Genomic DNA, 17900 nt, shown 5'->3' on the forward strand with positions numbered 1-17900 from the left:
TATACTGAGACATCTGAGAGAAAACCCCACAGATACAGTGTTTTTTTTGTTTGTTTGTTTGTTTTTGTTTGTTTTTTAAAGTTGGAAAGTACTTCTTTGATGTGCCTTGATTGAATGGGCACATCGAGCTCTTCCTCAGCATCACTTTTAAGCTGGTTTTGAAACAATGTAGCATCAACAAGCTGGCCTGACTACTGATCTCTCTGCTCCTTTAGGAGTGAGCCTGGCAGTAAGATAGTGTCCATTCCATTCCAGTTGTCCCAGTATATCCATGCAGGAAGCAGTTCTACAAATGTAGACTTTCTGTATTTGTCATGGAACGATGCTTCTGATTTAAGCTTATTGTCTGGCGTTCACCTTAGTGTAACTCTTTTTCCACTAAAATCATTTCAGACCGATATCTTTACAACCCTATGTCCTCTGACTCCAAATTCAGTATTTTTTTCTTTAATACTTGGATGCATAAGAACTGCTTACCTTCATAAAAATGACGTTTATTTCTCCAAGGAGGATAATCATAACTCCTCTTACAGGTGGCAAATATTAAAAAAGAGACTCACATTGTATGGTACAAAGATGAACGGGAGATCTCCGTGGACGAGAAACATGACTTTAAGGATGGCATTTGTACCCTGCTCATCACAGAGGTGGGTGGCCATGGCTATGTGAGCTGCTGGCTTTGTACTGAGGTTTGCTCAACAAAAACTAGATTCATCATTCGTTCCATGCCACGAGTTACAACAGCTTACAACTAACTGCTATATGAACACACTTATAATCCCAGCGTGGAGACAGAGACAGGTGGATCCTGGAAGCTTCATGGTCAGCTGTGTAGCTGAATTAGAGAGCGCTAGGTCCTATAAGAAACTCTGCCTCAAAACATAAGGTCGTAGCTGGAGAGATGGCTTAGTGGTTAAGAGCAGTAGTTGCTCTTCCAGAGGACCCGGATTTGATTTCCAGCACCCACAGGATGGCTCACAACTGTCTGTAACGCCAGTCTAAAGAACACAGTGCCGTTCTGTTCATTTTTTTATAACCCTTTCTCAACTAAAATAGTTCGGGACTGATTTCTTTAGAAATCCATGTCACTGCTCACAGTTACTGCATGCCTGTGGTGTAGAGACAGACGTGCAATCAGAACACTCATTCACATACAATAAAAGTAAAAGGTTAACAGCAAACAAGATAGATAGACAGCCCTGAAGAGTGATGCCCAAGGTTGAGCTCTGCTTCTACTCACATGTTGTATGCTCATCCATACATAGTCACATGACACACATGCATTCATACATGAACATATGCTCACACACATAGCCACATGGCACACATGCATTCATACATGAACATATGTTCACACACACATGCACACACAAACACAAATACAAAGACACACACACACAGACACATACACACACACACACACACACACACACACACACACACACACACACACACAGAGTTGTAACAACCAAATCCGAGCTATGGCAAACACTCACGTTCACTGTCTCCTCAGTTTTCCAAGAAAGACGCTGGATTTTATGAAGTTATCCTGAAAGATGACCGAGGAAAAGATAAGAGCAGATTGAAGCTCGTGGATGAAGGTGAATCAGCCAGCGGCTGCAGTCTGTCTAATGAGTTCTACAGCTACCAGAATTATGACCAGGGCTGGGCTGCCCATGGACGACATGCTGATTTGTGTCCACTGATTTTAATTTAATGGAAATTCCAGCGGAGCAAAGTACTGTTCTTTTTCAAAAACATTTTTCCTTTTCGCCTTCCTAGAAATCAAAATTATACCTTTGATCCTTAGAGAATTTATAGCCCACAGGCCACTAGAAGTCTGTTTTCAATTTAAATCATCACTTTGTTTCAACTCTACAAAAATGTTCCAGGATCAAAACCTTCTGTAGAAGAATGCCCCAAACAGCCCATTGTTAGAGCAGTAACAAAGATACATGTGTGAAATCTGAGATCTCACAAATTATTAGCAGATCAAAGCAGCCATCCCCATTTTTCAGAGACTTTTACTAAGGGCAAATATATCATGATAACAAATCTACTTCTAACCCCCACCCCCAAATGTCCAGTTTCCCCCTCAATACGCAGGGTCGCAATCAGCCTCAGAGACCGTAGTTCACCTTCCAGTTCTCAGTAGAGGTGGGACTACAGTTGACAGAGACAATTAATTTCATTATGAATTGACACAGATAAGAAAACTCATGTAATTCAAACTAAGGCTTCCTGGGACTTAAGAAGATAGAGCATCCCAAAGCCATCAGTTTTTCTAGAGATGCCACTGTGACCTTTTCTAGGATGTTCGCATGGTATTAGTTACAGACGTTTTCTAGGATGTACGCACGGTATTAGTTACAGACCAGTCAAGGAAAGCATCGATCAAAATAAGCAGAAATCTTTTTAAAGCCTTATAAAAACTGAGTTATTTTACTAAACAAACAAACAAACAAACAAACCCCACTATCAGTGGGGTCACCAAATTTACCTCCTATCAAATGGCTTTTACTAGGCAAGGACTGTTTGAGAGCTAACAGCTTGAAATTTGACCTTATATGGAATATACTTATGCTAAAGTTTTGGCTATGACCCTCTCTATCTACAGCCTTCCAAGACTTGATGACTGAAGTATGCAAGAAGATAGGTAAGTGGCCATTCCCTTGCTGCAGCAAATGCTTCAGGACGCCCCTTCCAGGAGGAACCCGTAGGTATGCCAACTGTGTTGCTCTCTTCCTCAGCGTTGTCTGCCACAGACCTGAAAATCCAGAGCACAGCGGAGGGCATCCGGCTATACTCCTTTGTCTGTTATTACCTGGATGACTTGAAAGTTAACTGGTCCCACAAGTAAGTACATGCAAACTTACTTGCCTGGTAGACATTTCCCCCCACAGGCAAGTAGGAGGAATGAAAACCAAAACCCAACCCCTTTCAAGAAAGAGGTATCGTATTGAAGGGCATAGGACAGAACACTGAGTCCCCACCCTTACGGTTTTAGCTTTTTCTCTCATCACACACACAGTGACGTCCTAGTAATGGCTGGTACTATGTCTTTGCTTGCGACGGACGTATCGTCATTCACCAGTATCTCTGGAATGTACCTGGGACAGCCATACACAGGCTACCTCTGCTACCAAGCACCCAGACTGTGTTTGCAGCTCTGTGTGTACAGTCAGCGCGTGTGCTCCGAAACAAACTGAAGCAGTGAGTGCTGGGAGGACTCTGAGGTTCCTATAATCTGCACTCAGAGCCATTTACCATGGAAGTCTCATCCTGAGAGGAGTCCTGGCTTGTTGCTGTCCCTTACAACAGCTGACATAATTAGGCATTAGCATCTTGTATCTTGCTTGTCCAGCTCCAGAAGGCTTTGGGGACCTGTGTTTGAACTGTGTTAATCTGGAAGTCTACCCTCTTCCTAGGCTACCTTTGTGAGCATTCATATTTACCTTGAATTCCATAGATATCTGAATCAAACCAGACTTTCAAACCTAATCCTGAGAGTATACTCAACCCCTGGGTTCCCTGAGACATCCTTGGCAGAAAGAGAAAAGAGACATGGCCTAGAAAATCTGTGGGGATGCAGCCACCTCTAGTCCAATCTAGTTTAGACGTTCATTGTAAACTATTAACAGAGTCCTGCAGCATCCTTGAGGAAGCAGACAACAATGGCTGTTTATATTATTCTTTCCCTGGGCACTAGCCATCCACCGGGCATTGCTACCAACCAGTCAACACGTGGGGTCTTTTGTAGCTATATAGCTCTGTGAAGTAGGCACTCTTCTCTTCAGGGGAGAGAAAGCTCAATCTTGGGAAGGTGACTTGGTTGTGGGCACATAGCTAAGTGAACTACTGATGGCTGTGCTTCCCCCCACCCCCACCCCCATGCATGGAAAGTTTCAAATGTGGGGGAGAAGAGGCGGACCATTGGTTACTAGGGTACAGAATATAACAAAGAGTCTTTGCTGCTTGTGACTATGACTAGCTATAATACATTGCATATTCCAAAAAGCTATAGAAAAAGATTTGGGAAGTTTTCACTGTAAGGAGGAACAACAATATGAACCAACCAGTACCCCCAGAGCTCCCAGGGACTAAACCACCAACCAAAGAGTACACATGGAGGGACCCATGGCTCCAGCTGCATATGCAGCAGAGGATGGCCTTGTTGAGCATCAATGGGAGGAGAGGCCCATGGTCCTGGGAAGGCTCTATGCCCCCGTGTAGGAGAATGCCAAGACAGGAAGCAGGAGTGGGTGGGTTGGTGAGCAGGGAGAGGGGGGATGGGATAGAGGGTTTTCGGAGAGGAAACCAGGAAAGGGGATAACATTTGAAATGTAAATAAAGAAAATATCTATTAAAAAGAAGACATTATAAGCAGGCCATGTGTGGCGGTGCTTGCCTTCAATCCCAGTACTTGGAGGACAGAGGCAGACAGTTCTTTTTGAGTTTGAGGCCAGCCTGGTCTACACAGTAAGTTCTAGGCCAGCCAGGCCACATAGAAAAGAAAGGTAGTTTGGGAAGATATTTTTAATCTGATTTAAATACACCTCTGTCTCTTTATGATATAAACACACACTGAGGATTGTCATATATATATGTGAGGTACATACATGCACACACACACACACAAACGGGTCAGAGGCTGGGAAGGAAAGCCCCTAGACTGCAGAGTTTAGGGTACAGGGCAGGGTAAGAAGGGCTAAGAAGAGCCAGGACACTGTAGCAGGTATTCTTGATGCTGAGAGAGATTGGCAGCCAGTGTCTGCTTTGATATGGTAATCAGACACTTCAGTTTGCCATTTGTCTTCAGTTTGAGACCTAATGATAACATAAGGCATGGTGGCACACAGCTCTAATAACAGTATTTAGAAAATTGAAGCAGAAGAGTTGTGAGTTCAAGGCCGATGTGGGCAACTTAGGGAACTTCCAGCCAGCTGGACTGAATAGCAAGTGCTTGCCTCAAAAAACAATGTCAGAAGTCACGTGATGCGGAGGATGGTGGATTACAGGTGCACATCTGTAATCCCAGTTCTAAGGAGATAAGAGGATTAAAAGTTTGAGAGCAACTCATACTACAGAGCAAAACCTGTCTCAAAACAAGTGAGTAAAACCAAAACAATAAGCCCAGCACTACCCAACTAAACCATGTGTCAGTGTAGCTCAGAGGTAGAGCACTTGCCCAGCATACACAAGGCTAAGTTCAATCCCTGGCACCACAAAGCAGAAAGGGAAAAAGAACAGGGTAAGTCAAACAGTTACCCAGAGCCAGGCCCCACAGAGCGTTCGCTAGCGTTTACTAACATGCAGACTGGCATCTGATGGAGCTCTTGGGCATTTGCTGAGTTCTAGAATTAAATAGAAAAATGCCCGTGTGGAACACTGTGTCTTTGGCCCTTTGTACTCTTTTTTTTCCCCCCTGAAAATAGTACAGAGAAGTAATTAAAATTTAAAATAGATCAAATCCTAGGACATTCCTCTGTGACACCCAGGACACTATAATATATCAGTGTGAAGAATGAAGGGAGCAGAATTAGCTGGATCATCTATCACAGTGCTGAGCCTTGGAGCCAGCGAGGTGGCTTAGTGGGTAAAGGCACTTGGACGTGAGTTCTATCCCAGATGGAAGTGGAAGGAAAGAACTGAATAACAAATTGTTGTCTGGCCTCCACATATGCACTGCGGCACACCACACAGGCACATGCACACACACATGCATACACTCATGCACACACTTATGCATGCACATATATACACACATGCATATACATGGACACACATGCACACAAATGCACATGCATACACTCATGCATGCACATATATACACACATGCACACACTCATATACACACACATGCACACACACGCACAAACATACATACACTCATGCACACACATACACACATGCACACACATGTACACACACAGTAATAATTAAATACATAAATGTAGTATTGTAAAGTTATGTCCTTTGGAAAAGAACCATTTATTCAAGGACTAGGGAAAGTGCTCGCTAGTTAAGAGCACACAATGACCTTCTAGAAGACCTGAGTTCTATTTCCAGGACCCATGTTAAATGGTTCACAAACATCTATAACTCCAGCTACAGAGGATCTCACATCTCTGGCTTCTACGAGCAACTGCACTCAGGTGTACATAACCTTTCCCCACAAAACACATGTACATAATTAAAATAAGTCTTTTAAAACCATAATTAGTTTTTTTTAATGAGTGCATTGAGAAAATATTTTAAGAAACTTGTCACTAGAGTAGCAAGGCCTGCGCTTCCTACAGTGTTAGTCTCATTTACATGAGTTTGTCTTATACTTTTGTGCCCACACAAAGCTCAGGGCTTGAGAATTATACTACTGTGGGGTTTTTTTGTTTTGTTTTGTTTTTGTAAGTTGGAGGCATACTGAGAAGAACAAACACACCTTTAGGTAGGAGTTAGCCTTGACTTTGTTTTATCTTCTTTGGCAAATCATTAAATTCTATGAATTTTATTTTTCTCATGTAAAATAAGAACAATATGATCCATTGTGTCCGAAGCACTTAGCATATAGAAGGCGCCATTGTGAAAGCCAGCCAAAGACTAAATAATTCAAGCAAAGCAGAGGTCTGTCTTCCTGTCCCACTCTCTAAGAAAAAGCTATTATTCAGGCTAAAAACTACAGGATACAGATGTGTTTCTTTACCCTACTTTTATGGCATCTCAATTGCTAATAAATTTAAAGATATGTCATTAAATGTGCAATACCTCATAGCATTTAGTATTATTAGAAAAACACTAAATATTAATTAGAAGCTAAATATTTTTAGGTAAAAATATTTTGTTTTTTTAAGTTCATATTGAAATTGTATTTAAGCTATAAACTTCCTACATGCGTTTTTGGAAAATACATATGTAGATACTATGAAATAGAAAAATTTTTTGGTGAGGGATTTGAAGACAGAGTTTCTCTGTCTCCTTGGCTGTCCTGGAACTTACTCTGTAGACAGTAGCCTTGAACTCAGAGATCTGCTTGCCTCTATGTCCTTATTGGGTTTAAAGTTGTGTGTCTAGAAGCATTTATAATATGATATCATCAGTAGTTTGGTTAGCCCCTTTATGTACATTTAAGGTACTTTCTTATAATTTTTCTCCTTCTATAATTATTTTATATATGTACATATCTGTCAATTTTTTATACTGCTTTAAAAATGTATTGCATTTAGTGTGTGTGTATATGTGTGTGTGTGTGAGCACATCCCATAGCACATGTGGAGATCAGAGGACAGTTCGTAGGAGTCAGTTCTTTCCTGACCACGTGAGCTTTAAGGGATTCACTCCAGTTGCCAGGCTTGGCCACACACAGCTTTACCTCTGCACCATTCATTGCCCCTATGCTGCTTTTTAAAATTTCTTCACAGTCTCACAAAATCTTCATGACGCACCTCTTGACAGTATGAGGAGACTGTTCGGCTGTGCTCTGTTTTCTCTGTAACCATCATGTTTTTATGTGTCATCAGGGTCCGCTCACAGTGAAAGGGCTGTGTTTCCTTCTGATTTCATACACGGTCGTAGCACATGCCTCACTCTGTTGCCAGCCACTCTGCTTTTCATTCACATTTGACTCTACTCCCAAGTGCATATTTACGTACTCTTTAATAGCTCCGGAGCGACATATGTCAGGAGTCCCCCCGGTCAGTGTGCTCTTTTACTAATCAAGTTTGGCCATAGAGTATTTGTGTTAAATATGCAGGAAAATAGTACTTAGTTTGGTCTTCCATCTTTAAAGAGTCTCTTAATCCTGGAAACAAACCCAAGCAAACCTGAAGATAGTCAGCATCCTTGAGAAAGACTGGTCTTGAAATTGATATTCAGTCTACTGTAAAGAGTTAGTAGATGTTTGGGCTATCAGTTAGTTCTTGGTCCCTGGAATCCAAATGGTGGGCTTCTGGGCCTATAATTACCCCGAAGTGGGATGGCTTAGGCAGCAGGTCTCATGCTTTCTGAAAGCCTGTGAAAGTTTATGGTATGTCACCTAGTAAAAGCAGAGGGAAGATGAGCTGTCCACAGAAGGAAGCACTGATGACACTCTCTTCGCCCTAACAGTGGGACGGGGATTAAGTACACAGACAGAGTCAAGAGTGGCGTGACTGGGGAGCAGATCTGGCTGCAGATCAACGAGCCCACTCCGAATGATAAAGGGAAATACGTGATGGAGCTCTTTGACGGCAAGACTGGACACCAGAAGACGGTGGATCTCTCTGGACAAGGTAAATGTACTTACTCACATTTACTATAGAATGGACAAAAGTGAAATGAGGTTGTTACACGGGGGATGTCAGAGGAGTTGGTGTTTGAGTGGGTCTGTTCTGATTGGTTACTCTGAGTCCCAATCCGTTTTTTTTTGGAGCCGGTCTTGTTTTTAAGTTTAATTATATGTCACCTTATGTGAGTGACGCCGCTCTACTTAGATCTGGTCAGCTGAGGACTAGTGTGGGCTAGGCTAACATAATGGCCTCCAGTGCATTTTATTAATGGTGATTTCTTGGCAAGGCAGTCTTAATTGTGGAAAACTTAGGGGACAGACAACCGTAAAAAGCAGGTGGAGACGGCAAACGTGGAGAGAAGGCACGACTCTTCACGGGAAGAGTTTTAGAAGAGGTCAGCTGACTCATGATCACATCCTTAAGAGCAAAGAGGGGAAAGGAACTGTGCACAGGGGTGGAGATCTGAGCATATCCATCCAGTCCAGGAAACCGTTGCTTGAGTGGAAAGCTGGCTATGAAGGGGATCAGTGACCTACCCAAGCTCCAGGAAGTGGTCGGTGAGAGAGCAAGGGCAGAAGGCAAATGGTCACCTATGAAGTGACAAAGGACTTCTCTGTCCAAAACTAGAGAGGAGTGGATGAGAAGAAGCAAAGGAAAGGAGGAAATGCTGAGCAGGACAGGAGGAAGCTGGAGAGACCGCAACTGAGGGTCCCAGATGTCTTAGTTCCCTGCTGAGAGACCGGGCCTGGCGCAGGGGCAGGGATGGGGGAGGTTCTGGAGATAAAGGGGGGTAAAAAGAGGAACAAGTATATGACTGGCAACAAGCAGTGACCCAAGGTGGTGGACAACTACTGAATAAAACTGAGAGAGTTAAGTGAGCAGCTAATATCAGCATGCTGTTTCTCCCTGTCCTCTGGCTGTATTCTCCCCTCTGTTCTTTCTGAAAGAATAAAACCCTTGAGATGAAAGCCACCACAGGCTAAATCTGACTCATGCCCTTGTGCACTAAGATGCAGTCTTGGAGTATCATACTCTTCGTGTTTTTCAACCTCAGAATAGATTCACAATTTAGACAAGAGTTTTCTAAGCATGCAATGAGGGCGTGCGCGCGTGTTGTGTGTGTGTGTGTGTGTGTGTGTGTGTGTGTGTGTGTGTGTGTGTGTGTTTTCTCTGAATCCCCTACTCTCACCCAATCCCTACCCATATACCCACAAAGACTCAATGAAGGATCTGTAGTCACAGGAGAAGGTGCAGCAGACAGGCAGGGCCTTCTGACCCACATTGTACAAGCAGCGCTGTGGATCTCTCCCACCGTTCATCTGACTGTGGGCAATACAATAGACAGGGGAAGCCGCAGGTGGGCGGGTAGATTTAAAACATTTCAAAGACTATTTTTAACAACAAAGCTTAGGCAACTACCCCACTTTAAGCCCTCATAAGACAAAGGCTGTGGATCTTCTCACCAGGTTGCCATAGCCACCAAACACATTAGTTTGACCATACATTCTTTTTCTCAGTGTGGTGTGTGGACCAGAAATAGTTTTGTGTTATCACCCTGTGTTCAACCTGAAGCTCAGTCAGTTTTCAGAGGAGAAAAAACAAGGCCTGACTTTATCCTTATTCTTCCATATGTAAAGAGAGAGAGAGAGAGAGAGAGAGTGTGTGTGTGTGTGTGTGTGTGTGTGTGTGTGTGTGTGTGTAGGGGTGTGGATTAGTGCAACCCAGTTAAATCCATACTCTCTAGATATAAGTAGGATTCTTGGCTGGGGAGATGGCACCGTGGGTGTGAGGGTCTGGTGGCCTGAAGCTGGTTCTCGAGGCCCACATGGAAAGCTGGATGTGATGGTGCACATCTGCAATCTCTACTTCTACCCTGCCATAGGGATGGGGGTGGAGACAGGAGAATTATCAAGACACTCAAGGCAAGCCAGTCCCAGTAAGCTGAGCAGCTGCAGAAAGGAGACCCTGCCTCACTGAGCAGCTAGTGAGAACTGGCTCCTGAAAGTTGTGTCCCGATCCCTCCACACAAGTCAAGACATACCTTCAACTCACATGAAAATAAATCATATCCATGTGTGTGTGAGAGCACGTGTGTGCATGTGTGTATATGTGTGCATGAGTGTGTATGTGTGTGTATGTTTGTGTGCATGAGTGTGTGTGTGTGTGTGAGCATGTGTGTATGTTTGTATGCATGAGTGTGTGTGTGCATGTATGTGTATGTTTGTGTGCATGAGTGTGTGTGTGTTTCTTGGGCTACAAAAGGGGTGGGAAATGAAATACAAGGATTTCTAAACAAACTTGCCTTTTTTCATGAACTTCAGTCAAGTGTCTCACCCTGAAGTCACGGGGATAAGATTATTTTAGAACCCTGTGAGGCTTGTTTTCTTATCTCAGTCGCCTCCATTTTTGTTCCATTGTGGCTTGAGAAATACTGCTTCAGTGAGAGGAGGGAGATCAGACTGAGAAACAGTGCTCAGTGAGAGGAGGGAGGAGGGACAGAGGATGGGGAGGACCATGAACAAGGCCCACCAGTACGCGTGTGAGCAGTGCCTTAGTGACACCTATGGTTTTCTATGGTAACAAAATTGTATTTAAAAAATTATAATAACAAACAACAGTCTGTGTTCTGTAATGGAGAGCACTGGATTTCAGGCCAGTGTTGGCATACAGCGTGATAACTCTGATTCAGTGTGCTCTCCTGCCTAAACAGAGCAGAAAACCTAACATGAACACATTTGAGCCATCTAGCCAGGAGCCTAGGAGGGCTAATTTAATAAGAAAAGGTTTTTGGGTTTTTTTGGGTTTTGTTTTTTTTTTTTTTTTCCTTGCAAGGATGTTTAGACAACACACCTTTGTTTGAAAGACTTTTACTGGGACTGTTAGCTAACTTTTTTGTTTAAGGTTGAAGGCTCCTTGCTGAAATGAAAACATCTAAAACCTACTACTTTATACTCCCTACACAGAAAGTCCTTATCTGTCTTGTTGAGAGCTTTATGTGAAGCCATAGGCAGTCTCATGGAAAGGTGGTCAGTGACCTAACCTTGTGACTTTAACTTTGTGTTATCAATTCTGACTGATAAAGTTTTAACTAACTAACTTTCTTCCTTTCTTCCTTCCTTCCTTCCTTTCTTTCTTTCTTCCTTTCTTTCTTTCTTTCTTTCTTTCTTTCTCTCCATTTTTTTCTTTTAAAGCATTTGATGAGGCCTTTGCTGAATTCCAGAGGTTAAAGTAAGTTTCCCTTCCTGGCAAGGGCCATTTCTACTCAAGTTCTATTCCTGGAACCCTGTGTTCCACTGGCCTATCTGAGCATCAGAAAGTTTTTTGTTTCAGCAAGCGCAGGAAGAGCCCACTTGACACTGTTAGTCGAGCTGCCAGCTCTCTCGGGAGCAGAGCAGAGCGGGGACTGACTTTCCCCCTCTCTCCTCTGTGTATTAAATGCAGCCTGGTTTCAATGCAGCTCCTCATGGAACTCAGAGCAGATTTCCAATTGGGAGAGCAGCTTTGCCAAGCCTGCACTGACAAATGCCTGGGTGTGTTTAAGTGTGTCGGGGCGGGGGGGGGGGGGGGGAGGGGGAGGGAGGGAGAGACAGACAGACAGACACACACAGGGGAAGAGAGAGACTACTTGAAATGATACTAACACAACTCTTCTTTGTCTCTCTCAACCACAGACAAGCTGCCATTGCTGAAAAAAGTGAGTAACTACCTCATACTTATCACAGAGGCAAACTCAGCACCAGTCTCATTTCCTGGCACATCCACAGATGACAATGGATTCTTTTCTTGCCAGGCTTGGTAGTGTAAGCCTTTAATCTCAGCGCTTGAGAGACAGAGGCAGGCAGATCTCTGACTTCGAGAGAACAACAAATCTTAATGGAGAGGCTCTGAGCTCGGTCTGTAGAGGGAGATTCAGGACAGTCAAGGCTATGTACTGAGAGCCTGTCTCAAAATAGAAAATGGGTTTTGTCTCCTTTCTTTTATAAATTATAGATGATCTACATATGTCTTCACTTTAGTCTTGTGTCTATAGGAAGGTCTCAATTATAACATCTGGTTCTTATCCCCTGCAGACATTGTAAAAAAAAATCCCTTGGTTACAAACCATATGATAGATATTAGTCACTTGTAGGTACAGTGTGTCAGAAGAAAATTAGGCCCAATGAATAATATAGGAGTCTGAAACACTGTCTTTTTGACATTGGGCAAACAAGATTGAAGAGTCACAAAATGAAATAAGGCTGGGAGCCATGGTGTTCTGCCAGAGAGGAAGCCTTGGAGTGTGTTAGAGAAGGGCTCCTTCATCAGGTATCGAGACAGTCATACCCAGAACATGTGTGTGTGTCCAGCCCTAGAGTTCAGCACCTCTATTCTCCTATTATTGATATACTCAGCCTCAGATAGACTGGCCCAGCACTACCAAGAACCAAGAAAAGGGAGCTATTTAAGGAGAACCTCAGAGGAGACCCACAACTGCACAGCCCCCCAGAGCTCCCAGATTATAGCCCTTCTAGTATGCAACTGTATTCATCATAGGGAAACCATACCGAGGCCATGGCCTGCTCAGAGCCACTACATTAAGATTTGTTGTGCTTTCCTGAGCTTACACCTGCTGAACTACACAAGGGCTAGAGCTGGATATAACCATGAAAATCATACAGCAGGTCTTTATGTGACAAGGTAGTTCTAAGCTGGTGCTATAGGTACAGCTTCAGGCACCTGTGCGTGTGCACAGTAAGTAAAGAAGGATTAAAACCAGAACCGCTGCCGGGTGGGCGTGGTGGTGCACGCCTTTAATCCCAGCACTTGGGAGGCAGAGGCAGGCGGATTTCTGAGTTCGAGGCCAGCCTGGTCTAAAAAGTGAGTTCCAGGACAGCCAGGGCTATACAGAGAAACCCTGTCTCAAAAAACAAAGCAAAACAAACAAACAAACAAAAAACCCCAGAGCTGCTGAGTCATTTCTCATTTTGCATGTTGAAAGCAGTATGAAATAACCACCAGGACAGGAAAGAATAATGTTGGAGGTTTGTGTCATTAAGCATTTTGAGGCATGGTCATTGGCTCTCTTCATTGCAGAGATTAACCAGAAATTCCTGTGCTTGCAGATCGGGCCCGGGTGTTAGGTGGTCTCCCTGATGTTGTCACCATTCAAGAGGGCAAGGTGAGTATTGTCCTGTGTCCACATGGGGAAAGGTTCACCCCCTACACCATAGTCCTTCCTTTTGTACCCCACCATCTCTGTCTTATTTCCTTGGGCCTGCACTTGACCAGAATCACCAAATACAGGGTTAAAAGATCAGCATTCCTGTCATAGTTCCTTGTCAGGCCAGCATCAAGATGAAAGTTTATCTTGTGAGCCTGGATTTAGGCCATTTCTCTAGAGTCATGTTTTTAAACCATCAGGAGCCACTAGGCTGTTTGAAAACGAACCTGAAAGCGTTAGCTCTTAAGCATGTAACCACAGAAGAAAGAAATTATTCCAGCATACTGGAAGGTGCCATGCTATCTTGTGGTTACAGGGAAACATGCTGCCTGGCCCGTGAGTTTTTATTAGCTCCATCCCTGATGAAATCCAATCTCTCCATTTGATGCTAAACTGGTATTTCCTGGCTTCTTCCATCCGAGAGGCAATGGCTGTGCTCTCTGACCTGTAAACCGGGCAGAATGGTCCTTGCCTGTAATCTAAGGACTCAATGGGGAAATCTAGAGCTCAAGGCCACCTTTGGCTACATAGCCAGACCCCACATCAATCAAAATAGGTTTAATATACATCTTGCGAGTCCAGAGAGACCCGTAGTGAAATAAAACCTTTTCCTACCCAGAAGAGCAGTGGCTGCAGCGGTGGGGGTGGGAAGCCAGGCAGAGCTTCTGTATCAAAGCAAGGCTGTAGATTCTGTGCAATACATTTCTTTGTAGGTAGAAAATACCATAGTCGACTTTCAGCTCAACCTCTGAGAGCAGTTTCTGTTGTTAAACTGTCTCCTCTGCTCTCCTCACTCCACGAGGGTGAACTCACTGGGCAGTAGTGACAATTAGGGGAGAATGTATGGGAAAGTACTCCAGTTCACAGCTCAGCTCTCAAGGATGGATGCTCGTCTTCCACAATGCCTGCCTACAATGTTTGCAGTTTCAGTTTGACTTAATTACATTTTACCCCAAGTAATCCCCAGATTCCCAAACCTGAACCCGGTCTGTTCGGGTATATTTAATGATAATGATTTGACTCATTTAAAAATTATACACGCATGCATTCCTTTATTGGAGGACGTGCTATAGTACGTGTGTGGAAGTCAGAGCGGCACTTACAGGTTTTGGGTCACTCCTTCCACAGTGTGTTACTCGGGGATTGAACTCGGGTCACCCAGTTTGGCAGCAAGCATCTTTACCCTCAGAGCCATTTCTCTAGCTTGTACTTTTCTCGTTCTTAAATGGAGAGTAGTTCAGTAAAAATGCTAATTTAAACTAGCATGGCAGCACATGCTTATAAACCCAGCATTATAAGCGAGAGAATCCCAGGTCAAGCTTGAGCTACACAGCCTGTCTCTAAAACTTGCTAACTAATGATGAGATGTAAGGAAGTTCTGTAAGCTACCCAGCTGTGCTCCCACAGAAGAGGCAGTAAGTGATCACGTAAGATCTATTGGGAAGATATCTAAAAGAACACTCCTTTCTGAGTAATGCCAACTTCGTTCCTAATCAAGAATATGTCGTTTAGCCCTAGCCATGGAGAGTGGGTAAAGAGACCATGAACTACAATGAACCCGCCTCAACTCCAGTGATAAGTGACACACAACAGAAATGCACAGTGGCAAATGCAGGAAGGGTGTGGGGAGACTGGATTACTTATGTGCTGTTGGCGGGATGTAAGCCAAAATTACATCAGCTTTTAGCAAAAGAGCCTGGCAAATTCTAGGGAGAAAAATGAATCATATATTTATCATACAGCCCAGCAACTGAACCCTGGGCATTTACCCTAGAGAAATGGAAAAGCCTGTGCTCTAGTCATAGTAACTTTGTTCATGACCGCCCCAAACTGGAAACGGTACACATGACCCTCAGGGACACACACATATACTGGCACATTCGTCAGCAGCAAAGAGCCAGGAGGCTGATTCAGCAGCAGGTGGATCTGCAGGGAATTGTGTGCAGGCAAAGCAGCAGCTTGGGAAGTTTGCTTACTGTAGACCATGTTTATATAACATTTTGAAATGACAATGTCTTATGAATGGAAAATTGAGGAGTGGCTGCTGGAGGTTGAGAACAGTGTTGACAATCAAAACACAAAGCTGTGGAACTCAGTCCCAGTGAATTCATCTATAACACAGCTCCCATACCCCAGGCCTGGGAATCAGGCAGAAGAGGGGGCAGAAGGATCGATAGTAAGAGCCAGGGGATGGGGAGTTTATGTGCAACTGTGTCTCCTACTAACATCAGGAACTGACCCCACCCACCCCAATGTGAGCTGAACAAAGACAGCAATGGGCTTGCCAAAGTGGACAGGGAGAGGACCAGGAGGCCCAGCTAGAAATGCTGAGAGCCAGAGAAACAGTCTTCCCCAGGGAAGAAAAAACCAACTGGTTATCCAATACCAAATATTCAGTCCTGAAATCACATATACAAGTAACATTGTATTTGTTGTATGTAGGGATATATACGTATGTATGTGTGTGTGTGCATGTATACATATATTTATATAACAACAATTAATGAAAAAAAAGAGGCCATGAATTTGAAAGAGCAAGGAGGGGAGTGTGGGAAGGTTCAGAGGAGGAGAGGGAGGGGGAATGATAAAGTTATAATCTCAGCAATTATATTATAATCTCAAAAATAAAAGATATATATTTTTAAAAAGGAACGAGGTTGAGAGGCTGGGGTGGTTCACGGGGCTTTGAGAGCACAGCATCGAGAGCTTGTGGTGAGGAAAATATATCGACCATGGTGGTGGGTATACAACACTCCCCATTGAATGGAACAATCTTAAACAGAAGCCTCTACAGTACTCCTTAGAGTTGCACACGAGAGTCTTACATTTTCTTAATCAGGCAAAGTAAAACTGCAGCCCCAAATGCCAGCGTCTCAGAAGAGCTTCAACACGCCGGGAAATATTTTATTTAGGATGCATTTGGGCCAAGCGCCTCTGCCACAGCACAGGTTTGGCAGGGCCCAGGGAGCTGAAGAAAATGAGGAAGATGGAATGGGGAAATTACTTAGATGATGTACAGCAGCTGCTGCCATTCCACTGCTGGGCCCCGTGACGCAAATGCAACGCCTAGCTGAGCAGGTGGCGAGGAGGGAGTGAGATTTCTCGGCTGATGCAGCCCAGAGGCCCACATCGAAGGGAGTGAAAGGTGTCTGGGTGTTTATGGAGGAGAGAGTGGAGATGGAGAATGAAAAAAAAGAATGCCCCTCGGTGTGCTGACACAGACAAGCATTCCAGAGTCCCAGAGTCCCGCCCTGAGGATGGATGCTTTTTGCACCTTATTCGGAGCATAGCCATGGGCGCCTAGCTTTAAACTATGCAACTATTTAAACTCCAGCCTGGGGGCCTTGCAGTTATTGCTGATATGGAGTTGGATTAGAACTAGCTGATTTATCACCTCCCTTCCCATAATCCTGTCTTGCAGGCACTCAATCTCACTTGCAATGTGTGGGGTGACCCGCCCCCTGAGGTGTCCTGGCTGAAAAACGAGAAGCCACTGACCTCTGACGACCACTGCAGCCTCAAGTTTGAGGCCGGGAAAACCGCCTTCTTCACCATCTCAGGCGTGAGCACGGCAGACTCCGGCAAGTACGGGCTGGTGGTGAAGAACAAATATGGCTCGGAGACCAGCGACTTCACCGTTAGTGTGTTCATCCCAGAGGAGGAGTTGAGGAAGGGAGCAATGGAGCCTCCCAAGGGCAACCAGAAGTCCAAGTGAGCAGAGACTGGGGGAGTTTTGAGGAGAGCCAGGACCAGCTGGCCACCCATCATGCTGCTGTCGTGAAAAGGATTGGGCTACAGACGATGAAATCCTCCTGGTGGCTCCATTTTGTGCTGGCTTAGGAGGAAGTCATCAGATCTCTTATTCCTATAGATGAGGAGGCACCATTGAAGAACACATTAAGGGTTTTAATCTACAATTTATGTAGTAAGAAAACATTAGGAAATGATTTCAAGGAAGAAGGGCAGAGGATGTTGGAGAAGTGCTGAGCGAGAGCAGAAGTGAGGCCAGCATGGAAGCCGGTGACGCTTTACCTGTAAGCTCTTAGGAATTGTGTCCATACCTCATGTTCTATCAAAATAGAGGCATGTGCCTGTAGGCTTGAGTATGGTGGGTCCCTGTTAGTAGAGGTGGTGCATTTCTGATAGCAGCCTTGTGAACTGGCCTCCCCCAGTGTGAATAAAGTCTCCTGCCTTTCCTCTTTCCCCTTGTGTCTCTCTGATCCTCACCATGTTGGGGCCTTTCCACCTCCTCCTAATCATTTCTGTAGCTCATCTTTTGGTTTACACCCTTAGGGCAAAAGCAGTTCCTTCTGGACATGGTCAGATAAGCCATCTGTGGTCAGCCACGGCTCAGAATTCCAAGTCACACTCACATTGCACATCTGATCACGTACACTATACTCCATCACTAAGATGGAGTAGTCTTTGATTGAAGTGTG

The 17900-nt window shown here is 44.3% G+C and overlaps 1 protein-coding gene across 4 annotated transcripts in view; it reads left to right on the forward strand.

The window, feature by feature from the left end:
- Positions 1-17663, forward strand: part of Myom1 (myomesin 1) — a 123525-nt gene extending 105862 nt beyond the window's left edge. For all 4 annotated transcript variants that reach the window (XM_030249548.1, XM_030249549.1, NM_010867.2 and 1 more), the window contains 9 exons: positions 534-647; positions 1514-1601; positions 2618-2656; positions 2751-2856; positions 8101-8264; positions 11453-11489; positions 11933-11955; positions 13364-13419; positions 16883-17663. In XM_030249548.1, coding sequence (XP_030105408.1) covers positions 534-647; positions 1514-1601; positions 2618-2656; positions 2751-2856; positions 8101-8264; positions 11453-11489; positions 11933-11955; positions 13364-13419; positions 16883-17176 — 921 coding nt within the window. In that variant the 3' untranslated portion in view covers positions 17177-17663. The remainder of the gene's footprint in view (positions 1-533; positions 648-1513; positions 1602-2617; positions 2657-2750; positions 2857-8100; positions 8265-11452; positions 11490-11932; positions 11956-13363; positions 13420-16882) is intronic.
- Positions 17664-17900: the final 237 nt, after the last annotated feature.

Source organism: Mus musculus, chromosome 17 (assembly GCF_000001635.26).
Source record: "Mus musculus strain C57BL/6J chromosome 17, GRCm38.p6 C57BL/6J".
Lineage (NCBI taxonomy): Eukaryota > Metazoa > Chordata > Mammalia > Rodentia > Muridae > Mus > Mus musculus.